This window comes from Lissotriton helveticus, chromosome 5_1 (genome assembly GCF_964261635.1).
Source record: "Lissotriton helveticus chromosome 5_1, aLisHel1.1, whole genome shotgun sequence".
Taxonomy (NCBI): domain Eukaryota; kingdom Metazoa; phylum Chordata; class Amphibia; order Caudata; family Salamandridae; genus Lissotriton; species Lissotriton helveticus.
Window position 1 is genome coordinate 934,783,856 of NC_136065.1, and position 26,281 is coordinate 934,810,136.

At 47.4% G+C, this 26,281-nt stretch overlaps 1 protein-coding gene across 2 annotated transcripts in view; it reads left to right on the forward strand.

Moving 5' to 3' along the window:
* Nucleotides 1-26,281, forward strand: part of IDE (insulin degrading enzyme) — a 1,242,012-nt gene that overhangs the window by 1,047,515 nt on the left and 168,216 nt on the right. For both annotated transcript variants that reach the window (XM_078643408.1, XM_078643410.1), the window contains exon 20: nt 5,948-6,115. In XM_078643408.1, the coding sequence (XP_078499534.1) occupies nt 5,948-6,115 (168 nt within the window). The remainder of the gene's footprint in view (nt 1-5,947; nt 6,116-26,281) is intronic.

Sequence of the window (26,281 nt, forward strand, 5' to 3'; positions counted from 1 at the left end):
ATAACTGCAGTTACAGGTAAGTAACTTATTGTCTTTCTTCTTATTTGTTCTATTGCTTAGAAGTAAGGAGATCCCATTCCTGTGAAATAGTGCTTAACAGTGTTTTGGTCTAGGCTTTTGTATGCAAGATCTAATGTGGCGATAGGGCGATCGTGATCACTTTCAGGTTGTGTAACCACTTCCATATCTAGGGCTAGCAGCCTAGCCTAAAGATTTATAATTATAAAATCACCATTTCTCCAAGCCAAAATGTTTGCCTTTCTGGAGAATCTGACTCAATACCACCATTTAAGAAACATATACCACCCTCCACTTGGAAGGACTTGAGAGCCCTGCTCAGTTTTCTAGTATTGCCCTGAAAAAGTTCTACCTCTCCTATACCCCAAAAGCTGTCCTTCTCAATTGGAATACTATTTAAACAGTATTTGGAGGAAAAGCTATTAATCTCAACAGACTGTAATATGTTGTTTGTAGTGGGCTGAATAGTTGACTCTAATTGCCATGATCTCCCTCCTACTTCATTGCTACCAACGCCTCCATATTGGTTGCCTTATGGCCATTGGGAATGTAAATATTAAATAAATTCTTTGTAACATGGCCACCTATCTGAGGCCATTAATCTGGATGGCTGAATGTTTGAGGATATGGGCTTTACATTAAGATGCTCACTTTTAACGAACACCTTTGTGGAAAACAACACAACAAGAAGCCCTCAGGACATCCCGTCTGAGTTTGACTGCAGACACATGAGAGACTGCCTCAAAATTGATTTTGTTATGTTATGTTATGTTATTTATTTTTTTGTATAGCGCAACGGTTACTCAAAAAGAGTGTCCCGGCGCTTTTAGGTAAGGAGAACAGATTTCAGAATAACACAACACAGCTAAAAGAGGTAAAAAATAAACAGAAAGAAAGCGAAACTACTGGCAAACCTGTTGGGAAAACAGCCAGGTTTTGAGACCTCTTCTAAAATCAAGGAGAGAAGACGCCGCCCGCAAAGGGAGCGGTAATGAATTCCACATCTGTGGGGCCAACAGACTGAAAGAGCGGCCCCCGAGGCGAGCCCTCTTCACACGCGGAACAGCCGCCAAAAGTAGAGATTCTGACCTCAACGAACGAGTCGGATGGTAGAAGGTCAGTCTCTTTTGGAGATGTTTAGCTCCCACAGCATGGAGCGCCTTATAGGCCAAGGTCAGAGCCTTAAAGGCGATCCGTTTGCGGATGGGTAGCCAGTGTAACTTCGCCAACAACCCACAGGCGCTGGTGCGTCTACTTAGGCCAAAGATGGCCCTGGCCGCCGCGTTCTGTACAACTTGAAGCCTTTGCAGCAGATACTCTGGCAGGCCCAGGTAAAGAATGTTGGCATAATCCAACCTGGAGCCTATCAGAGCCTGCACCGTCAGCCTCCTATGCTCCTCGGACAAGAGAGGCAAAAACCTCCGCAACATTTTTAACAGGCCGAAGCAAGTGCCGGTTACCCCCAAGATCTGGGCTTTCATCGTCAGCCCCTTGTCCATCTTAACCCCCAAGTTTTTAGCCATGGGAGAAGAGCCGGGCGGAGGGAACATGTCGATGGGCCACCAGGCCTGCCAGCTAGGCTCCGTATCGCACCCGAAGAAGAGTACCTCCGATTTATCGGAATTGCACTTGAGGCTGTTCAGTTGGAACCATGCGAACACAGCCCCAAGGCAATTCTGGATACTCTCCCCGTCAAAGTCAGCCCCTCTCTCGCAAGAGAAGAGGAGCTGGGTGTCGTCGGCATACGACACGATCCGGGCACCAAATGACTCCGCCACCGCCGCCAAAGGGGTCATAAAGATGTTAAAGAGGGTCGGGCTCAATATAGAGCCCTGAGGGACCCCGACTCCCAGAGGCGGCATTACGGCGGTGTCAGATGATGTCCAGACCGTTTGCCGGCGGCCTGCCAAAAAGGAAGAAAACCATTTGAGCACCGTCCCCCGCAGACCAATCTCAAAGAGTCTTGCGAGCAGGCCCTCATGGGGGACGGTGTCAAAAGCCGCCGACAAGTCCAACAACACCAGCATGACTTTGCCCCCGGTATCCAACACCCCTTTAATGGTTTCAGAAACCTCAAGGAGCGCGGTCTCGGTGCTGCGATTTGAACGGAAGCCCGACTGGGAGTCATGTAAGATCTCATGGGACTCCAGAAAATTGGAGAGCACCGACTGAACGTGCTTCTCCAGAATTTTTACAAGAGCCGGCAGCAACGAAATTGGCCTGTAATTGGCTGGGGCTTTCGGGTCAAGTCCCGGCTTTTTAAGCAATGGGATGACCATTGCCTGCTTCCACACTGGCGGCACCTCTCCCAGACTCAACGAAAGGTTGAGAAGAGGGTGCGCCAGCGGATTAACCACCTCCGCCAGTTTACTCAGGAGCTTAGCAGGGCAGGGGTCAAGCGGAGACCCAGATTTTAAATTGCCCATAAGCGCTAGGGAAGCTGAGGCTGGCAGAGATGGAAACTCAGCCAATGTGGCGCCCTGCGTAACTGGGGGAGGCGTGCCCGCCTCGGACATCGGCAATGTAACAGTGTCCATGTTTTCTGGTAACAAGATGTATCGTTTTTACAGATGACTCTCAGACAGTCTCAAACTTCATTTTTAGGCGCCAAACCTGTGAAATTCCAACTAAGTGATCTTAGCTGGCTCCCATCCCTTCTAAGTGTCCCTTTGACCCTACCCATATAATTTCCTTGGCCCCTGCAGTGCATCTGTCTACCTAATGCTAAAAATCACGAGGATCAAGGGTAGGTGAATGGTCCTGCGCAACGATTGCAAGTGCAGACTCTGGTTTAGATTTAGGGCTGTTGGATACTAGTCCCTTTTGCTAACTTCCTATTTCAATCTGTGATTGAACTACTACCACTGTGATGGGTGACCACTAAGTATGTGGCTTTGTGTAGGATAGTACTTGGCATGATAAAACGTTTTGTAGGACAGTGAGCAACAGTCTTAGCCCCTTCGGAATGGTGGCGAGGCTCAGCCCTAATATGGTTTATAATAACTGTGGGGAAGAAGGGGAGGAACAGATGCCTATTACCTTTGTAAAAACTACAGGATCTAGAATTAACCTGCATATTTTGTTAAAATAAAATGTGTCATGAGTAATGGATACATCTATCTTCTCAACAATCCAAATTCTACCTAAGTAACATCATTGGAATTTATAGCATGAAGACAAAGAATCATACAATCAAGTCTCACAACCTTAGTATATCTAGAGAGCAAAGTTTTGAAGCAGTATAGATAAGATATGCAAGCGTAATTTATGGATGATCATAGTGCCAATTTGCTGTATTTTATCCAGCAGCCAACCTTTCCAACTTTCTTTCCAATACAAAGTACCAGTATTGCACCCAAAAGTGAACAAATACATAAATAAGTCATTTAAAGTAGAAAACCAAAAAAACAACTCTACTCTCAGCACCAGAGTCTCAAGCTGCTCTGCTGCCACCTTCTCTGGCGTCCAACCGCCTTGTCATCCAGTCGCGGTCGTTAGGTAGGCTGACAGACAGCAGTGTCCTCCAAATGTGGTAAAGCCAAAGTCAATTCCAAATACAGTAATGCAGGGGTACTTCATACAAAGCCTACTGGGTTGCAGGCTACAACCTCAGCTCCAGCCCCAACCAAATCCAGCTATTCCAAGCACTACTTTTTCCTGGTTTGAGAGGAACACACTATTAAAGAGTGAGGCAGGCATACAGGTAGTAGGCTCAACCCAGAGATCCAATAATGGCACACGGAGTCACTCCCATGTGCTCACTCTAATTTGCAGTAGATAGAAATGTTGTACCTTGTAGACATGTGGTGGATACCAGGTACGCATTAGGTACCCTGGTATGCGTCCGGGAATAAGTAAAGGGGATCCGGTCCAGCAGCACTCCCCAGCAAAGTCCAGGAAGTCCTCAAATGGCCTCAGTGTGCCTCATGCTGTTCAGCAGCAATAATGATACAATGGAATGTAGTACTGCCTCCCGAGATGAATAATGGGTGGTCCGGTCCAACAGCACCCCTAGTAAAAACAAATTAGGCCTCAGTGAAGCCCATGGAGGCATCAACGCGCCTCGCACACCACTGAAACAGAGTAGTTGCACTAAAGATTCCTCACGCAGCAAGTGGGAGGGAGGACCGAGCCAGAGGGCATGAGTGAAGGGTTCCCTTCCACAAACATATCTGAGAGCAATAGTCACCAGTACAGTGCAGGAGAAAAATACAAAATTCAATAGAAAATTCTGCGTATGATTTTTTTTAAAGCAAACAGTAGAAACATGGATACAGAAATCTGGGGAATGCCCCTTCCATCGCCCAGCACCAAAGATAGGACATGCAAGGAACAGTACAGTGTCCCTGTTAATTTCCCTCTTCGGTCGGGGCAGCTGGGTTACTAAATAAACGCATGTTTAGGACCAGGACAAGCCGCACACCATCCAGTAACACTTCAATGCTACTGATATTGGCTATTGCCAAGTGTGGGATGTTTTTGGACAGTATGCAAATCACACTGTTGACCAAAGCAAGTGTAATGTGGTAACAAAGTGTTTTAACCAGAAAGGGGCCGGACACTGCTTAAAAGGGACTAGGTCTGGTGTAAGACTGCAGAGAGACAGTAATGAAGTCCGGCACAAGGGGCACACATTGCAGATAGATCTATTAGACATTTGTTAACCAAATTAAAGAAATTACGTTTGCTATCCTGAACAAAAGCAAATAAATAAAGGGGGGGGGCAAACCCAAGCAGATCTCTTTTCACAGATTAAAGCACCAGTGTTTGGAGTCGGGTTAAACACACAAACCAGTTGCTGGCAGGATGCTGAACTAGGTATTTCCGCCTTCAGGCCTAATGGCAAAATAAGGTATGCGGGAGAGCTTTATTTACGTGACTTGACAAATACAAGTAAAGAACAAATATTCTGTAACGCAGCTATTTATAACTTGGGTAGGAGCTGGACTGTTTTTATAAGAATGTGTAATGAAAAATGATTTAAGTACATTTAACCTTACCCTAAAGTGTATATTGCAGAGCTGTTCATTATATTTATATTCAACCATTATTTTCCACAATATGTGCAGATAAACAGTTCATTACAAATAATCATATAGTACACAGTAATATATGTGTGTAATAGTTGTTGGGGATCATGCAAGGCCATTGTATCATCTGTACATGAGATCCCCTCACTGGTTTGTTTGACTCCTAACATTACTGCCCACATAAGCATTACTCAGCAGGGAGGGGTAAGAGAGGACCAGTCTCCCATTTCTTCAGAAGTTTTCAGTTTACTTGTGGGGTTTAGAAAATCTGTTGTGTGTGATCGTAGTAGTTTGGTGGTATGACTGCGATACGCAACCTTTACCTTAGCCATCTTAAATGTATGTTAACTAACGGAATAAGATATCAAACAGCAAATAATTATTCCTGTTTTGCACAGTTTGTAACCACCTGTGCAGTTTGAAACCACCTTGCAGTTATTGTTTGTAAGAGTCAACAATGGAATTCAAGTATTCAATATTTTGGAATAAGATGTTGATGTGAATTGTTTAGTTTTAGATTGCTGACCCCTAAACCACATCAAATGTCCAATGTAGCTTTTTTTTATTTGCTGTTTAAAGATTTAGTAGAATAATTGTGGGATGCATACATTACTTGCTTGCATTGTGGTAATGCAAGATGCAAAATTAAACCACTGACTGTAAGCAATGACTAAATGTGTGTGTGTATTTGTCCATACTGTCAGATTTGTTTAATGTGCCATTAAAGTTATTACTAGGTTCACTCTTAATTCAGGAATGAAAAGTATAATTAAGTGAATTATAAACTTGTGTTAGTCTTTCAAAAACCATGATGTTTAGCAGCTGTTACTAGGGTTTTAAAGAGTGTTGTCTGAACTTTGCCTACATGATTTAATTCATGCTTTTATCCTGTTTTCTAGGTGGCTGGTTTGTCTACCAGCAGAGAAATGAAGTGCATAATAACTGTGGCATAGAGATTTACTATCAGACAGACATGCAGAGCACTTCTGAGAATATGCTTCTTGAACTTCTTTGTCAGATCATTTCAGAACCTTGTTTCAATACCTTGCGTACCAAGGAACAATTGGGTAGGTGTACTAACCATTGAGTTACATTTTAATGATTTATGTTTGTGGGCAACATTGTTTGTTGGTTGTGCTGCATACAAGCTACTTTACGGGAGCAAACATCTGGAGTCCCCTTTCAACTACCTTTAATTGAAGTTTGCAAATACTTTTGGTTCTGGTGGATACTTATAACCCAGATTTCTAACCAAGCTGGATCTGGAGAATTCCTCAACAGGACTCCCACACACCCGTATGCAGTGTTGTGGCGCTCCATGGTGACTTCACACTGCCCCGGATGTGCCGAAAAAGAGCTGAATATATCTCCCTCCTGGTTGACTGATGTCAGATCCTTTTCTTTCTGTGCTCTTCGACTAACCACTCCTCTTTGAACTTTGCCAGTTTTCTAACCGCTTTAAAATTGCACAACATATGCTAGGGAATTATAGCCCCACTGAAAACTACAGGAAGGCTTAAACAGTGGTTATGCAGCCAGATTCAAATCCACTACTGCTGCCCTAACACCAGTAGCAGCATACTGTTTCTGACACTCACTCTGTGTGAGAAGCACTCTACACTACTCAAGATAATGATTAGGAGGAGGGGGAGGGAACCTGTCCCCCCTCACTATACCAAAGATTAATTATATGTAAACGTGCAAAATGTCAGTGGGCCAGACATGCTCCCTGAAACTGAGCTAGATTCGCTACCTGGTCCATCAATAGAAGTAAGAACTTTGTTGGCTTCCTGATTTGGAGCTGAGGTACTTGAATTATATTTGCTCACTGCAGAGACTAAGACAAATCCATTGACTGAGATTCTTTAACCAGGGCCTGCTTCTTCCGAGATTTTATTGTTTTTTAATGAGGCCCCTAGGGATACCCTTCTGGCTACATTTTCTGTGCGATGTGTATCAGCAAGTTGACCTGTGGCTAGGTTGGAACCTGATGATCTGGACTTTCTAACTAGACACACTATCCCGGAGAGTCTGAATTTCCAAGCTTCAACAAGCAAGATTCATCTAAATTCCTTTCTGAATAACCCTCCAGCTAGGCAGTTGAAAAGAATTGATGCTTTTGGAATGCCAATTTTTTCACCGGCAAGTCCACCACTCTGATCAATTAATGTAGGTTGCCTTCTGGGGAGGTAAACCCTTGCACTTTAGAACATGGCCTGCAACATCTTGTCATCCACCCAGGATAGCCCCAAGGAATCACTGGTCCAACCTATTCAGAATGGTAAAATCAAGTATGTTCTTCAACCTGGTCTGAACACTACAGACCGCATCGGCACAGTTTTGGTCCCAGTGGATGTGACCAACTGGGTTTCAGGTGATGTGCAGGTGTCCTTAAGGGATATGCTCTTCAAATTATCCAGGTTATTTGGAGAAGAGGCTGATTCAGAGCTAAAACAGTTGAAGGATAATCGCACCACAGTAGAATCTATGGGCTGTTAATTCCAGCTAAGCATTTTCCACCAACAATACAGGAAATTCAGAGGCTATTCCCAGGGGCTAGCTTACTGACAGTTGCAATCCTAACAGAATGTACTGCAGCAACCTACCTAGACCTTTCAAGGCCACACTGATGACCCCAACAGAAACCGTGCATGGACAGCAGTGGTGTCCAAGCATCTTTAGTTTGCCCTCTCAGGCTCATGCCTGGCCGGTTGGAGATCGAATAGTCATTTTTCTCGTAGGGGATTTCCATGTAAAATCATAAGCACTATATGTTCTTAAGTGTAGATGTTCGACAGTCTTCAAGAAGGCCTAAATTCACTTAAGAAAGAAACATATTATGCAGCCTACAGGAGAAGCCCTAGTAGGGGATGACCCTTTCATCGATCTGTAGGATCACCTGCAGATTGCTTCTACTTTCTGTGCTGTCCTTCACCGCCCTGGAGGTAAATCTTCTCCCTATTACATTGGGTTTCACATGGAAACAGTCCTGCAGTGTTGACAATCTTCAGGAAGATGACTTGCTGGAAAACAAATAATACAAACATCATGGGGGTCTGGTTTTGGCTTTCTTTTTCCCACAGAAAGGGCATTTATCAAATAAAGATGGCATTTATAGAGACAAAACACCCCAAATTCCTGTCAGATAATTGCATAAAATGCAAGGGAGAGCTGAATGACGTTGAATAAAGTTGTTTTTGATAAGATCCACATGCGAATAGTGACGAGAAAAGCCTTAGAAAGGCAGAGTTCAGTGCTCATAGGTCCTGTCAGCAGGTGCCGAAAAGATGAACTCAGGTAACTGCCTCTAGCTAAGCATAATGGGATACTGGAGGTCCCTGGGGTCTTAAAGGCACCGCATCTATTTTCAGCTCTTATAATGGCAGCCTATGGGTCTACACTGTCCTACACACCTTCATTTCTATACTCTACTAAAAAAAATGAAGGTTTTGCGAAAGACATTTGTATTGTTTTACAAAGACACCATGCATTTATATGCATCGATAGTTCTCCTGGCACCTTTTTTATCTACAAAATGAAAAATGTGGCAACTGTAGCCTTCTCGTAAAGGCCGCATAATATCTTCCTGAAGAAAGGCGAACATCTACACTTAAGAAAATATATTGGAAAAAGTTCTCCGCGGTTCCTGCACATGGGCGGGACTATTCATTTACTTATCATGGAAATTCTCCTGCAAGAGAACTGAAGTTACTGGTAAGAAGCTATTCCTTCTTCCCTTGATGGAGATCCATCTTAGCAGGAAGGAGAGCCATGCAAACAGTTCAGAGAAGCTACATACTGCCATTTATTTTTATTTATTTTGTTTCTTATATAGCGCCGGAATCGACCCCAAGAAGTATCTCCGTGCTTTTGGGATCTTCCAGGATGCCAGATCAAACCATAGTCATAAGAGCCCTAGATCTTACACAGCCGGAAACAGATAAGTCTTCAAGGATTTCTTAAAGGCATGTAGATTGGTAATTTGTCTTAAGGTTAGGGGCAGAATGTTCCAGAGAGTGGGGCCCTTATAAGACAATGCACGACCTCCTTGTTTTGCCTTCTTAATCCGTGGAATCTGCAGCAATAATAAATTGCTAGATCGCAAAGAGCGGGTCGCAATATAAGGCTGAAATAATTCAGCCAGATACTTAGGGCCAGATCCACAGAGGCATCTGATCCATTGATTTGCTCCCCACCATGTCGTTCCCCCACACCTGAGCAGGTTTTGCAGGATTACTCCCACCCTAATGCAAAGAGTCAATCTTCTGCTTCCAAGGATACCATCAATCTTATAAAGGTCTTGGAGAGGGACGTTGCTCTCATTACTTCCTTGTTCTGAAGGACGGAGACCTCAGGACCATGCTCGATTTCTGCCCACTGAATGCCTTTCTGGCTGGTGTTTTCCGGAACGAACATTAAAGCTACGAGATCAACAAGCTTCAATTACTTTTTCTTACAGTGTCAGAGACTGCCATATCATATGTTTGATTTCTATGTGTGTGCACAGGTTATCTGTATCTAATGTAGATGTATGTTATGTACAAACATCATTCAAGGGGTTGTTAGGGTCACCCCTTTCCTGGTAGCACCACACTATTATGCCTCTATAGTGAACTGGCCAATTATATAGCAGAGCGCATTCACTCCCTCACACTACGAACCCTTGCCTTTGGCCTTTCTGAGGAAAGGCCACTTGAACATGCTCACCCATGTCACCAATATTTTCTGCTCTGGACTGAACAGGAGACTGGTTGGTGTCCCTGGGCCTGCAGGATGTCATATACCCTCCTGCAGTCCCACAGGCATTTTGTTAGGAACACTTCCAATTTAATTTGCTGTGCTCCCTTTGGTCCTTAATTTTGTGTGATGGTGTTGGTCATTGTCCTCGTTTGGAGTTCAGTAATCCGAGTGGTACCTCGATGTAGATGTGGGCTTGTCCCAGTCAGGCATGGGCCACCTTTGGACAACAGACGAACTAGTGATGTGTTAGGGATTTTCCATCAACTAGCAAAAGTCCCACCAGAGCCCCACACAGAGGATTCTCCTTATTGTGCCTTTTCTAGACACCATGCAAACACAACAATGATGGACAGAATGTGGATCAATGTCACACATTCACCCCAGTCCAAAGATCTGGGCCCAAATCCATCGTTTTTCCACTCCACACCACCCTGGGTTAGACAATGGCGATATGCAAATCAGCGCTGACCCTGTGCCCCATGGGAACAGTCCAGTCCGAACTACAAAAGCCATGTCCTTCCCAGAACGGAAACAAGCATCCGAGGACCGGCCCGGTTTCGAGGTAACACCTCTCTTCAGCCCGGCTAGCTTGATTCCAGTGGTGTGGAGTGCCTGGGACTCACGTCTGAGCATCCCCAGTACACTTAGAGCGGTAACTGCAAACACAACAATGATGGACAGAATGTGGATCAATGTCACACATTCACCCCAGTCCAAAGATCTGGGCCCAAATCCATCGTTTTTCCACTCCACACCACCCTGGGTTAGACAATGGCGATATGCAAATCAGCGCTGACCCTGTGCCCCATGGGAACAGTCCAGTCCGAACTACAAAAGCCATGTCCTTCCCAGAACGGAAACAAGCATCCGAGGACCGGCCCGGTTTCGAGGTAACACCTCTCTTCAGCCCGGCTAGCTTGATTCCAGTGGTGTGGAGTGCCTGGGACTCACGTCTGAGCATCCCCAGTACACTTAGAGCGGTAACTGCAAACACAACAATGATGGACAGAATGTGGATCAATGTCACAATGTCTTTTCTAGACACCATGGCACCAACATGAGTTTGGGGCACTCATAATATGATCCCAGTGCTTCAGGTTCAATCCTATAACTTGATGAGGATGACTCTGAGGCTTTTTGACATTGATATCCTTTTTATTCTAAATGGCAGATGACGTGCTGGCCTTGCAGTGGTGAAACCTTAGGTTCCAGTGGACGCAGTAGAGGGACTGCTTTTCTGACTCCATTCTAGTCTTGTAGAAGACAGAGCAGAATCTTCAGTGGTGCATGGCAAGTGCCAACCTGACCGTTCCCCTCCTAGGCTCCATGGTTGTGACAGAAATGTTGTTGCTGGGTTGGGGGGTGCGTGGGCATGTGGGAGAGATGGAGATAAGAGGCGCCTCTCCACACAAATCTTCAGGAACTCCAAACAATCCGACAGGCTCTCAAAGCCTTTCTCCTATCCATAAAGGAGTGGTTGGTGCTTTTCCTCACAGACCACACAAACCCCATTTGGTACTGCAAAAAGCAGAGCGGAGTGGAGTCCTGGATCCTGTGCCAGGTAGGTCTAACATCTCTGGAGGTGTCTGGACCAGCAGCACATGTTCCAGGATGCCAACCATCTGGTGGTATCTCTGAATTCCAGAGCAGACAAGCAGAATATACATTGACTAGCTGACCATGAGTGACATCCCCATCCTGCTGTGGCACCAGGCGTCTTCGATCATTAGTGTTCATCCTGCATTTAGTGTCTGAAGATTTGTACGCTGACGGTTCTATCGAGGGTGCACTCCAGGAGCACATTCCATCTGCAGTGGAGCAGAGGGCTCTTGTAAGGCTTTCTACTGACACCTCTCCACCTGGAGTCCAGAGGAAAATCAGTACAGACCGTGCCAGAGTCTCGGCCAAAAGAGCTTTTGACCTGATTGAGGGACCATTTCAGAAGGATCTTCTGTGTCGGCAATAGGGAAGGGTTTCCACAGCCACCCTTCCATTTGTGGAGCCAAGTGTTTGCTTTTAGATGCTTAGAACAGTCTACAGAAATAGACGGTCATGCTTGGTGACAGGAACAGTTAGTTGCTGGGTGCGGTGCTTGTTATATTGACCTTCTGCATGCCAAACTTCATTTGTTTTTTTTCTGATGAATAACTCGAATCACAGAATACTGCCTCAAATTTAGAGCATGCCCAACAGCCGGAATGGATGTAGAAGTTATAACCAGTAGAGGACCCATGCACAGGTAAGTGGCATCATGCGGCTCTGCGTTGACTTCATTCCGCCCCAGAAGTGATGGAGGCGCATATAGGCGCCACCCCTTAGCAACTGTTAGTTCCTTTCTCTCTGGCATTCGTTCGCAAATCCAGAACTCAGTCCCATCTTTTTCCTCATCTGTTTACAAGATTTTTCTGAAAATTATACTTTTTTCCAGTGTGCAAGGGAACTATGTCTCCTCCTAAAACTAGAGAGTTTGAGCCTTGTAAGGACTGTTGCAAACAAATGTTTGTGACACCCTCACAAGGTGTGCCTCTGGTGTTTGGGTTGGGTCAAGGACTCCCAAGTCCTGCAAGGAGTGTACCCTTATGAATCCAAAGGCGATCTAGGAACACAAAGCTGTACATCATAAACACCAAAAGTAGTCACAGATGTGTACCCATTCCAGCTTTTGAGCTGTTCCCGCAAGAGGTCCTTCATGCCATTCAAGTCTTCCAGGAAGTTGAAGCAGGAGCACAGGAAAGCCAAGCAGAAATCGTTTCAGTCCCGCTACACTCCCGAAAAGCCACTAGATGTGGGCATCTCTGTCTCGTTCCTGGTTCCCCATTGAAAAGTTCATTGTGCAACAGATAATGAAGCACCGTGCGTTTCCGGGCCCATCAGAGATGATATAACAGATTGTGGTCTTTAGCGATGACATTTGCAAATCTTTGGCACTCTTCAGTCTCTTTCTGGCACACCTTTGGTCCCAAAATATCTGCGAGGCCTCCAGTCAGGTTACCACAAGTGAGTTCTTCCTCTGTACCCTCTATGCTTCCTGACCCCATTGTGAATTATACTCCGATGCTAGAGCTGACTTAATTTCAACATCAAAATCCATGCCAGTCCCTTTAAGATGGACAATGGACCAGATGCAGCCGGCCCTAGAGAAAGACCCTGTTCTCATTATTCTATCTGACTCCAAGTCAAATTAGTTTCAACCCTGACTGAGTTTGCTTCCTGAAGCCTTAGCGACGCACGTGATCTGAGTCCAATCAGACTCCGACAGAGCCATGCTTTTAACTCTGAGCAGCTCCCGTATATTCCAACCTTGATCAGAGTCAATCATCCGTTGAAGACAGTGGAGATGATGGGGATTCTCTTCATCCACACAATGACCATGATAGCTTATATATTCATTTGCAAGAGGCCAGTGGGTTAGACACTTTGCCTGCCACTGGGTCGTGTTCTTCCCCAGGGCCATGAACTTAAGAGTGCCTGCTTTGCCATGGTGAGGAGACAGGTAGCGGAGGTATTAGATTTGCAGCTGCCAACTATGGAAAGCACCACACTATTATGCCTCTATAGTGAACTGGCCAATTATATAGCAGAGCGCATTCACTTACTCACACTAAAAACCCTTGCCTTTGGCCTTTCTGAGGAAAGGCCACTTGAACATGCTCACCCATGTCACCAATATTTTCTGCTCTGGACTGAACAGGAGACTGGTTGGTGTCCCTGGGCCTGCAGGATGTCATATACCCTCCTGCAGTCCCACAGGCATTTTGTTAGGAACACTTCCAATTTAATTTGCTGTGCTCCCTTTTGTCCTTAATTTTGTGTGATGTTGTTGGTCATCGTCCTCGTTTGGAGTTCAGTAATCCGAGTGGTACCTCGATGTAGGTGTGGGCTTGTCCCAGTCAGGCATGGGCCACCTTTGGACAACAGACTAACTAGTGATGTGTTAGGGATTTTCCATCAACTAGCAAAAGTCCCACCAGAGCCCCACACAGAGGATTCTCCTTATTGTGGCTTTTCTAGACACCATGGCACCAAAATGAGTTTGGGGCACTCATAATATGATCCCAGTGCTTCAGGTTCAATCCTATAACTTGATGAGGATGACTCTGAGGCTTTTTGACATTGATATCCTTTTTATTCTAAATGGCAGATGACGTGCTGACCTTGCAGTGGTGAAACCTTAGGTTCCAGTGGACGCAGTAGAGGGACTGCTTTTCTGACTCCATTCTAGTCTTGTAGAAGACAGAGCAGAATCTTCAGTGGTGCATGGCAAGTGCCAACCTGACCGTTCCCCTCCTAGGCTCCATGGTTGTGACAGAAATGTTGTGTTCGAGGCATGTGGGCTGCTAAATTCATATCTATAGCATAGATCGCCGCCTAGTGTTGGGTCCGGATGATTGCACATTGTTGTCCTGGAAGAGTCTTCGAAGTATCACGAGATAGGTGGCTCCTCCCCTGGGCTACAGTGCGCATGGGCATCGATTCCATCCCCAGATTGTTTTTTTCCGCCATTGGGTTCGGATGTGATTTCGACGTCTCCTGTTCGGAATCGTGATAAAACTTTTTCAAGGCCTTCTTTGCAACGTCGGTATTGTTCGCGTTCGGTCCCGTATCTCTTTCAGCTCGTGCAGTCGGATATCCGGGGGGTCGTGTGACTCTTCGGTGATCGGGGCCTAGTCGACGCAGCAAGACTTCGACGGCATGGAACGGAGTCCGTTCAAGAAATGTCCCGTGTGTGGATCCAAGTACCCACACATTGACGTCCATCCTGTGTGCAACAAGTGCCTGTCGCCGGACCACGACGAGGCCAACTGTATGGCCTGTTCCAGATTCCGATCGAAGAAGACGATCAAGCTTCGGCGCGTGGCGCGCCTTGAGGCCCAGCGATCGGCACCGGTGGACATCTTTGACGACCCAGACGCTGACGAGCAAGCGCGTCACCTGCAGATTTCCCCTACTTCAGTGGAGGTCGAGTCCGACGACGGAGCGGACGTCCACAGTCAAACCATTGACGAACTCGCCGAGAAGGTAGGGGACGACGACGAAGCATATGGGGCCATGGAAGATAGCTCGGAGGAAGAGCTATGCCCCTTTCGTACTCTTACAAAGGCTCGGGTCACGGGATCGCCACACGGCCTTACCCACGACCTCCCACCTCGATCCACAGCCCCGCCTTCCGGCCCGGCTACGGACACCTCCGCGGAGCCGCCATTACTGAAATCGAAACCGAAACTGAAACCCTCGGTATCGATGAAAACAAAGATGGCCGACACGCCATCGAAACCGAAGACGTCTGCTCTACAACCGACGCCGTCGTCTTTGGGGGGCCTCCAAACCGATGAAAGCTGTCGACCAGGCAAAGGTGCCGAAGGTGGTCAAGGAGCCAAGCTCGAAAACAGCCGTCGGGCCGGTGTCCTCCAAGGCAGACAAGCCGACCTCCAAGAAGGCTGTCGAGCCTACATCGGGACAGTCTGTCGCTACGACGACCAGGGGGCCCGTGGAAGCAAAGTCAGTGAAGGGCGCAGAGCCAAGGTCTGGGGTCGTTACTCCTAAAGGAAAACCTGTCGATCCGAAGTCGTCGGCATCAACGTCTGCGCCCGTGGAAGGTGATCGAAGCGCACCAGTCCAGGGTGCTCCTGCGCCTCGACCACACAAACACATATCATCCACGCTCGGGTCTTCCCCTGGGGGCGGACCGAGGACATCAGTCGGGTCGACGAAACCGTCCGCTTCCTTTACGAAGCAGGTCTCGGACTCCCTCAAGCGACTTAAGGTCAAGGCTTTGGCATCGGACCCGAAGACTCCTTCCGCACCAAAGTCGCCAGACACACCGAAACACACCTCGGCGCTGATCCACTACACGTTACCCCCTAAAGTGGCGCCAAAGGCTTTTGCACCGCGGTCGGTGCCAAAGGACACTGTGTCGAAGTCGGCTCACCCGGCTGGAGCTTTGGGTCATCGACACCCGTTGGTTGAAGATCGGTCGGAGCATTTCATCGATGCCGACACCGGGAAACTCACGCTATACAAGAGGAAAATAACTTCACAGCCTTTAGAGTCGTTTACAATTCCTCTAAAACGAAAGAAGCCTGCACCAGAAACACCAGTTCTGGTTGAGAAAATTATTCCTCAGCCTAGGAGGAGTGCAACACCTTCACCCACATACTCTGATGGGGATGAAGGAGAGCAGGATGAGGAGTACAATTTTCCTGCTCATACAGAACCTGATGAGCAACAGGACTCATGGATGGACACAGGTGATCAAGGGGACCAGCATACGGTCCAGGATCCTCAGGTCTATAACGTCAAGCCGTCTCCCATTGAAGATTCTGCGGCATTTAATGCCTTAATTGAAAGGGCAGCTACAAACCATAAAGTGGAAATGCATGCTGACCCCGTGGAGGTGGACTTCCTTTTTAACACTTTCTCTACTGCTGAAAAAACTGTCAAGACTCTCCCAATGTTAAAAGGGGTCCTTAAGCATGCAGCAGACATTTTCAAGGAACCCACGAGAGCAAGGGTTGTCAACCCACGCATTGAGAAGAAATACAGACCGGCACCTGACGACCCGACCTACATAAGGGGCCAGTTGCCTTTGGACTCTTTGGTGGTCTCTAATGCCCGCAAGAGGGCGAACTCCCAAACCACGGGTGAAGCTCCTCCCCCAGACAAAGAGTCAAAAGTGCTGGAGGCATCTGGGAAGAGGGTGGCGGCTCAGGCGGCCAACATATGGCGCATCTCAAACACGCAGGCTCTGTTGGCCAGATACGATAGGGCACACTATGACACCCTAGAGCAGCTGTTACAACACCTCCCAGACCAGTTTAAAGAGGGAGCTGAAATGCTTATCCAGGAGGGGAAGCTCATCTCCAATGCTGCTATAAAGTGTGCGCTGGATGTTGCGGACACGGCAGCGAGAGCGATCAACACTAGTGTGATGTTGAGGCGTCAGGCATGGCTCCGCATCTCAGGATTCAAGCCATAGATACAGACTACTATCCTCAACCAGCCCGTTAATCCAGACAGGTTGTTTGGTCCAGAGGTGGACACCACCCTGGAGAAGATCAAAAAAGATACTGAGACTGTTCATGGGGGCTCTCCAGTCACAACAATTTAGAGGGAACACTTTTTGTCGCTCAGGCAATCGAGGTGTTAACAGAGGGCACATGTCGCAGCAGACGCCATTCAATAAAAGTGGTGCGCAATCCTCCTACAGCAAGCAGGGCAGAGGTGGATACAGAGGAAACAGTGCCAAACGTAGAGGCAGAGGCAACAACAGCTCCCGTTCCTCTACCGCCAACAAACAGTGACTCCTTGTCACTGCCCCCCGACCCTCCAACACCTGTCGGGGGGAGACTCCCAACAGTTCCTGCCAGTCTGGAAGTCCATCACCACAGACAGGTGGGTCAGGAAACTTATCCAGTTCGGCTATTGTTTGGAGCTGACATCCACCCCACCAAACATACCCCCAAAACACCGTCCTATGTCAGCAGAGCATTTGCACTTATTGCAGCAGGAGGTTCTAGTGATGCTTCAAAAAGGCGCAATAGAGCTCGTGCCAGTAGAGGAAGAAGGCACAGGGGTTTATTCCCTGTACTTCTTAATCCCAAAAAAGGACGGCTCACTCAGACCGATTCTAGACCCACGCCCCTTGAACCAGTACATTCTTTCAGAACACTTCCACATGTTGACACTGCAGCAGGTTCTTCCCTTGTTCCAACAGGGAGACTTCCTCGCAACCTTGGACCTCAAGGATGCTTACTTTCACATACCACTCCACCCATCCCACAGAAAATACCTCCGGTTCACCATCCAAAACCGGCATTACCAGTTCAAGGTTCTCCCCTTCGGAGTGACCACCGCTCCCAGAGTGTTCACGAAATGTCTGGCGACAGTGGCGGCGCACCTCCGGAGACAGAATATACATGTCTACCCCTACCTGGACGACTGGCTCGTTCAGGCAAAGTCAGCCCAGCAGTGCGCCGCAGATATGTCCCACACCATTCACCTCCTTCGCAGTCTCGGATTTTCACTAAACTACCCAAAGTCGCACCTTCAGCCAGCCCATGTGCGGCAGTATTTGGGCGCGACGATAAATACTCTGGCTGCCACAGCTCAGCCAAACCCAGCGAGGATCGACAACAGCCAGTCGCTACTCCAGAGGTTCAGACCGCAACACTCACTCCCAGCGAGAGTGTTCATGCAGTTGATAGGCATGATGGCCTCCTGCATCTTCATAGTCCCGCACGCCAGGTTGCATATGCGTCCGCTCCAAGAATGCTTAGCGCATCAGTGGACTCAGGCTCAAGGACAGTTGAACGACCTAGTGTTAATGACCGGTCGGGCATACAGCTCTCTGCATTGGTGGAATCCACACAACCTTTGCAAGGGCCGATCGTTCCAAGAGCCTGTGCCACAGATTATCCTAACTACGGACGCATTTCTCCAGGGATGGGGAGCTCATGTGCTCCACTACACGGTGCAGGGACTATGGACAACACAGCAACAGAAGATGCACATCAACTACCTAGAACTGATGGCAATCTTCATGGCACTCAAGTCCTTCAAAGTACATCTGTGCAACAAAGTCGTGTTGATCCGGACGGACAACATGACGGCCATGTACTACATACAGAAGCAGGGAGGTACACACTCTCCACAGTTGTCTCATCTGGCTCAGAGCATGTGGAAGTGGGCCATTCAGAGGAACATCTTCCTCATGGCGGAACACCTCCCGGGCAAGGACAATCTGATGGCGGATCTGCTCAGCAGGTACAGCCACCAGATGCACGAGTGGGAGTTACATCCCTCAGTACTCCGCCCGTACTTCCAGCAGTGGGGTCATCCAGAGATAGACCTGTTTGCCACAAGGGAAAACGCAAAATGCCAAAGCTTTGCCGCCAGGTTCCCTCACCCACAGTCGCAAGGCAATGCGATATGGATGAACTGGTCAGACAAATTTGCGTACGCTTTTCCCCCAGCACCTCTCATACCGCTGGTGGCAAGAAAGCTAAAGCAGCACTCGATGACACTCATCCTGGTTGCTCCAACGTGGGCACGCCAACCATGGTACACCACGTTTCTAGAACTCTCCGTGGTACCGCATCAAAGGCTGCACCTCACACCCAGGCTCTTGACGCAGAACCATGGCGACATTCAGCATCCAGATCCGCAGCAGCTACATCTGGCGATCTGGCTCCTGAAGTCTTAGAGTTTGGCTACCTTAATTTGCCCCCGGAATGAATGGACATCATCCGGGAGGCAAGAAAGCCCACTACCAGAGCTTGCCATGCAGCGAAATGGAAGCGGTTTGTCATCTACTGTACAGAGCACGCTATCGACACGCTCGATGCGTCCATTCCTAATATCATTTGCTATTTGTTGCATCTTTACAAATGCAATCTAGCATACGCTTCCATTCGGATACACTTATCCGCCATAGCGGCTTATCTCCAAAACAGGCAGCATCTCTCTGTCTTCAGGGTGCCTGCCATTAAAGCATTCCTGGAAGGGCTGAAGCGGGTCATCCCTCCCAGGACCCCGCCAGCTCCTGTGTGGAACCTCAATGTGGTGCTCACCAGATTGATGGGTCCCCCATTTGAACCTCTGTATTCATGTGAGATTCAGTTCCTCACATGGAAAGTGGCTTTTCTCATTGCCATAACGTCTCTAAGGCGTGTTAGTGAGCTACAGGCGCTCACAATTCAAGAGCCATTTATACAAATTCATTCAAACAGGGTGGTGCTGCGCACTAACCCCAAATTTCTACCGAAAGTGGTGTCGCAGTTTCATGTCAATCAAACCATCGAACTGCCCGCATTCTTTCCAAATCCGGAAACGGTGGCAGAAAGGATGCTCCATACGCTTAATGTCAAACGAGCGCCTATGTACTATATTGACAGGACACAACCAGGGCTCGAAAATTCCACTCGACCGCTCGCATAGTCGAGCTAAATTTAACAAGGTCGAGCTGTTTTTAGGTCCTTCTCGCCCTTTCTGGCGAGTAGGAAAACAAACCAACTTTTGTCCTCTGTCTATGAAAACGGAGCAAATGTGTCAAGATAACAAGATTTAAGGGCATTTTTATTGCTCACAAAGTTAATGGGCAATAAAGATGCCTTTAAATCTTGTTATTTGTCACATTTGCTCCGCTTTCAGAGACGGAGGTCAAGTAGGTTGCAGTCAGGTCGAGGACATTTTTTAAGGTACTAGTCCTGCAGGACTAGTACCATTTTTTGGATTTTTCGAGCCCTGACAACCTTTTAGGAAGACACAGCAACTCTTTGTTGCCTTCGCAGCCCCGCATAAAGGCAACCCCATTTCCAAAGCAGGAATAGCCAGGTGGATCGTTAAGTGTATTCAGATTTGCTATCAGAAGGCTAAGCGCACTTTAACGCCCCCCCCCCCCCCCCAAGGCACACTCCACACGCAAATTGGGGGCCTCCATGGCATTCCTAGGTAACATTCCTTTGGAAGACATTTGTAGGGCAGCCACATGGTCTACACCACATACGTTTACCAAACATTACTGTGTAGATGTGCATTCCAAACAGCAGGCAGCTGTAGGACAGGCTGTTCTTAAAACACTTTTTCAGACTTCTGCAGCGGGCATGGGCGGCCGCCGTTAATGGAGGGACTGCTATGTATTCTATGCTATAGATATGAATTTAGCAGCCCACATGCCTCGAACTGAATATGCTACTTACCAGTATGCATCTGTTCTTGGCATGTAGGGCTGCTAACATTCATATCGCCCGCCCTCCTCCCCGGCGCCCGTAGCGGCTGCAGACTTTTCTTGCATTTACTCTCTAGCATGGCCATCGCTTACACGGTTACACTCCATCTCTGCCACAATGGCTAAAAACAATCTGGGGATGGAGTCGATGCCCATGCGCACTGTAGTCCAGGGGAGGAGCCACCTATCTCGTGATACTTCGAAGACTCTTCCAGGACAACAGTGTGCAATCATCCGGACCCAACACTAGGCGGCGATCTATGCTATAGATATGAATGTTAGCAGCCCTACATGCCAAGAACAGATGCATACTGGTAAGTAGCATATTCATGCTGGGTTGGGGGGTGAGTGGGCATGTGGGAGAGATGGAGGTAAGAGGCCTCTCCACACAAATCTTCAGGAACTCCAAACAATCCGACAGGCTCTCAAAGCCTTTCTCCTGTCCATAAAGGAGAGGTTGGTGCTTTTCCTCAAGACCACACAAACCCCATTTGGTACTGCAAAAAGCAGAGCGGAGTGGAGTCCTGGATCCTGTGCCAGGTACGCCTAACATCTCTGGAGGTGTCTGGACCAGCAGCACATGTTCCAGGATGCCAACCATCTGGTGGTATCTCTGAATTCCAGAGCAGACAAGCTGAATATACATTGACTAGCTGACCATGAGTGACATCCCCATTCTGCTGTGGCACCAGACGTCTTTGATCATTAGTGTTCATCCTGCATTTAGTGTCTGAAGATTTGTACGCTGAGGTTTCTATCGAGGGTGCACTCCAGGAGCACATTCCATCTGCAGTGGAGCAGAGGGCTCTTGTAAGGCTTTCTACTGACACCTCTCCACCTGGAGTCCAGAGGAAAATCAGTACGGACCGTGCCAGAGTCTCGGCCAAAAGAGTATGGTACCCAGAGCTTTTGACCTGATTGAGGGACCATTTCATAAGGATCTTCTGTGTCGGCAATAGGGAAGGGTTTCCACAGCCACCCCTCCATTTGTGGAGCTGAGTGTTTGCTTTTAGATGCTTAGAACAGTCTACAGAAATAGACGGTCATGCTTGTTATATTGACCTTCTGCATGCCAAACTTCATTTGTTTTTTTTCTGATGAATAACTCGAATCACAGAATACTGCCCCAAATTTAGAGCATGCCCAACAGCCGGAATGGATGTATAAGTTATAACCAGTACAGGACCCATGCACAGGTAAGTGGCATCATGCGGCTCTGCGTTGACTTCATTCCGCCCCAGAAGTGATGGAGGCGCATATAGGCGCCACCCCTTAGCAACTGTTAGTTCCTTTCTCTCTGGCATTCGTTCGCAAATCCAGAACTCACTCCCATCTTTTTCCTCATCTGTTTTCAAGATTTTTCTGAAAATTCTACTTTTTTCCAGTGTGCAAGGGAACTATGTCTCCTCCTAAAACTAGAGAGTTTGAGCCTTGTAAGGACTGTTGCAAACAAATGTTTGTGACACCCTCACAAGGTGTGCCTTTGGTGTTTGGCTTGGGTCAAGGACTCCCAAGTCCTGCAAGGAGTGTACCCTTATGAATCCAAAGGCGATCTAGGAACACAAAGCTGTACATCATAAACACCAAAAGTAGTCACAGATGTGTACCCATTCCAGCTTTTGAGCTGTTCCTGCAAGAGGTCCTTCATGCCATTCAAGTCTTCCAGGAAGTTGAAGCAGGAGCACAGGAAAGCCAAGCAGAAATCGTCTCAGTCCCGCTACACTTCCGAAAAGCCACTAGATGTGGGCATCTCTGTCTCGTTCCTGGTTCCCCATTGAAAAGTTCATTGTGCAACAGATAATGAAGCACCCTGCGTTTCCGGGCCCATCAGAGATGATATAACAGATTGTGGTCTTTAGCGATGACATGTTGCAAATCTTTGGCACTCTTCCGTCTCTTTCTGGCACACCTTTGGTCCCAAAATATCTGCGAGGCCTCCAGTCAGGTTACCACAAGTGAGTTCTTCCTCTGTACCCTCTATGCTTCCTGACCCCATTGTGAATTATACTCCGATGCTAGAGCTGACTTAATTTCAACATCAAAATCCATGCCAGTCCCTTTAAGATGGACAATGGACCAGATGCAGCCGGCCCTAGAGAAAGACCCTGTTCTCATTATTCTATCTGACTCCAAGTCAAATTCGTTTCAACCCTGACTGAGTTTGCTTCCTGAAGCCTTAGCGACGCACGTGATCTGAGTCCAATCGGGCTCCGACAGAGCCATGCTTTTAACTCTGAGCAGCTCCCGTATATTCCAACCTTGATCAGAATCAATCATCTGTTGAAGACAGTGGAGATGATGGGGATTCTCTTCATCCACACAATGACCCTGATAGCTTATATATTCATTTGCAAGAGGCCAGTGGGTTAGACACTTTGCCTGGCACTGGGTCGTGTTCTTCCCCAGGGCCATGAACTGAAGAGTGCCTGCTTTGCCATGGTGAGGAGACAGGTAGCGGAGGTATTAGATTTGGAGCTGCCAACTATGGAAATCAAAACTAATGTATTAACTGAAGTATTTCAACCTGGACATTCCTCCTCTGAGGCTTTACTTTCATTCAGTAAAACCCCACACTGGAAAGTTTGGTGGTTCAGGCTTCCGTCTCCAGAGTTAACTCCAATTCATTCCCTATGACTTACCCAAACTGTCAAAATGAATTGAAACATTCGGGAAACCAATGTTTTCCTCTGACATACTTGCAATCCAGTCAGCAAGTGCCAGCTGTTTGCTAGGTAGATATTCCCATACTTTAAAGTACATGGTTGGCAAGATGTTGCCACCAGTCCAAGAGGAATTAGTGCCAACCTGAATTAAACCATCCAGGATGCGGCCAAATAAATCATAGATTCAGGACTGGACACCACTGTCTGCTTGGAAAGAGTAGTTGACCCTAGTGTGGTTCTTTGGCGTCTCACTTGGATGAGATCCTCTGGCTTCGCTGGTGACGTGCAGGCCTCCGATGGATCGCTCTTGATTCAATGTTGGGACTCAAGGAAAGCATGACCACAGCCTGTTCCTTAGGCCTTTCTACCCCATGTGAGACAGTACCATCATTACTTTTGCCCCTTTCAAGGCTACTCCAGAAGGTTGGCATACCAGCAACACCTAGACCACCACCACAGGCCCCCCAGTCCTTCTTGGATATGGGGCGGGGATCAAGTAGACGGCGTCCAGACCACAAACTCCCTGTCCTCTGCCCCTGTGAATCAGCCCCCAAGCTGCTTTAGTTTACTCTTCCAACATGTTGGTCCTGTATATTGTTCAATGAGGCTATGCCCTACAATTCCTTTTTGAGCTGCAACCTCCTCCACCCAATCAGGTTGTCTTTCAGAGGTGCACCTGTCCCTCTTGTTCCAGGAATTGTGGACTCATTTGGCCAAGGGAGCTGTAGGGAGCTCCAGAAATAGGGATTAGCTGTTACTTCCTCTATTACCTGGTGCTGAAAAAGGACAGAGGACATTGTCAGATTTTAGATCCCTGCCATTGGAACACATTCTTGTGGAAGAACAAATTCAACATACACTGGCCCTGGTTCTCGCTACTCTGGGGCCAGGCGACTAAATGGTGGACTTGGACATGCAGGATGCCCATTTCCATGAACCCGTACTGCAGTTCCACAGACTCTGCTTGCTGTTCAAGGTGGGCCAGGTGTATTTTCAATTTGTCATCGTCCCCTACGGTCTCATTAGTGCCCCTTGAATGTTCACGAAAGTAATGGTTATGATTACAGCACACCTACAAGGGTTGGGGATTCTTTAATTTCCCCTGCTTCGACAACTGGCAGTTCATTGCTGGCTCTTTCACTGTCATAGATCAATTCCAGACGATGGTGAAGCTCCTGACATTGTTTCACTGTCATCATGCCAAAGCAGGGTTGCGGCCAAGATGACCAGCATGGCAGATAATTTCTAAAAAGGCTTCTAGCCTTGGAGCTCTGCTGATCTGGCAGATTCTACTACATCCAGTAGTAACTGGACGCCAGATGGTTAATGGCGTGGCAGGGGACTCCCGTAGGCAAAGAGGGCCACGTGGAATGGCATTGGTGAAAGTGCTGCCCCTGAGGAGCTGCATGGTAGGGATCAGGCCAAACTGAGCACGAAATGCAGGTTCCGTTTCCCCATGGCTTGGTCCCTTTGGGCTGATCCCGCGAGCATAGCATATTGCGACCACAGTGAAATTATAGCAGGCTATGGGCTCCACCCCTCTTCTTGGTTGGCAGTAGCTGGAGGTGGGGCCCTCGGTGCAGCCCGGCTAGGAAATTGTACCTCCCAAAGAGGTAATATCTGTTCCTTAGCCTAGGCAAAGCATGGGGGCCCTGGTTGCCCCACATCAACCACCAGTGATCTGACAGCCTCTGGGCAGTCAATAATAAATTGGATTCAGTCATGGCAGGGGTTGCGCGTCAGCCCAAAATTTGCCCCTCTAGGCTGGGGCCCTGCTATGCCAGCTGCAAAGAGTCCTCCTGGGTAGTGGAATGTAGACAAAGTTGAGGTAGCAGAGACTAGGCAATAAGCAGCAAGGATCTTTTTTGCAGGATGGAGGCTCCCCTTTCTGTTAACACACCCTGTTTGCTGTGGTCCTCGAGAGGACCATCCAGGCCACCTGTACTTTTGGTCCTGTCTTTTCAGAGACACTCCCACATTCATTCCCTAGTCCCTATGCCCTGCTGGAGCCCAAGGGTACTCAAGACCCCTGATAGACTGTAGGTATGAACACCACTAATCCTGGTTGACATTGAAGTAGTAAACGGCAGGAGGCACTCCAGATATACGTAAGTTGTCAACGCCGTCGTCGATGCAGATCTATGGTTCAACATCAAAAGCATAGCAGTATTTTCGTTGAGGTTTCATGTGATGTTGAGAGGCATTTTGACCTTGAAGAGCTCGGGTCTCTCCGGTTTTCCCCATCTTTGACGAAAGCTGGACCACGTACTGCTTGCAAATCTTGAACTAGGGTTGGGCCACTTTTTCAATGGAACTTACAAATTTGGTGATAACAGCCTCGATGGAAGATTATGATCAGACTTATCCCTTAGTGGTGCCAGTCCCTTCTCAAAGTACTATTCTTCAAAAATATTGTCAGCCTTCATTGGCGGTCACAGGTACCTTGGATTGAGGAACCTCTTGTCCAGCCTCCTTAGGAAGAACTTTGTCCTCCTGGTAACTATCATCCTGGATTCAGAGATGGCTCCTTCTTGGCATTCTTGCAAGAAATTAAAAGTAGGAACATTATCATGTCTCTCTTGAGACATCATGGTCTCTGCCTATGACTGTCCTTTTCCTTGGAGTGAAAGCTGGCTTAAATCTTCACCTCAACAATCCGATTTGCACGCTAGTGTGTCATATGATTAGCTTCTTAACCCCTTGCTCTTAATCCGTCACCCTATACCCTTTATCTTTAATCCTATACCCATAACCCCTAAACACTTCATTCCTTTCAGACTGTCCATTCATCAATATTTATTTGGCAACAACTACTTTATGAAGTGTTCCTTTTAAGAACTAGAATGTTTGATTTTTTTTTTTTAAGAACTAATATTAGATAATTATTTTTGAAGTTTTGAAGGAATACCTTCCATCTGGAACCTCTCTGGTTGATGATTTTGTGACTACCGCAGTGCAATCCAATACAGGATTATAATTTCAAACAAAATGCCAAGGTGCACCACTTGTCAATAAGACAAGAAATCACGAGTCCATGTCCATAGTATTTTTCTTTAGATCTCTTCTTTTAATCACAATTTCCTTTTTGTAAAAGAACACAACAC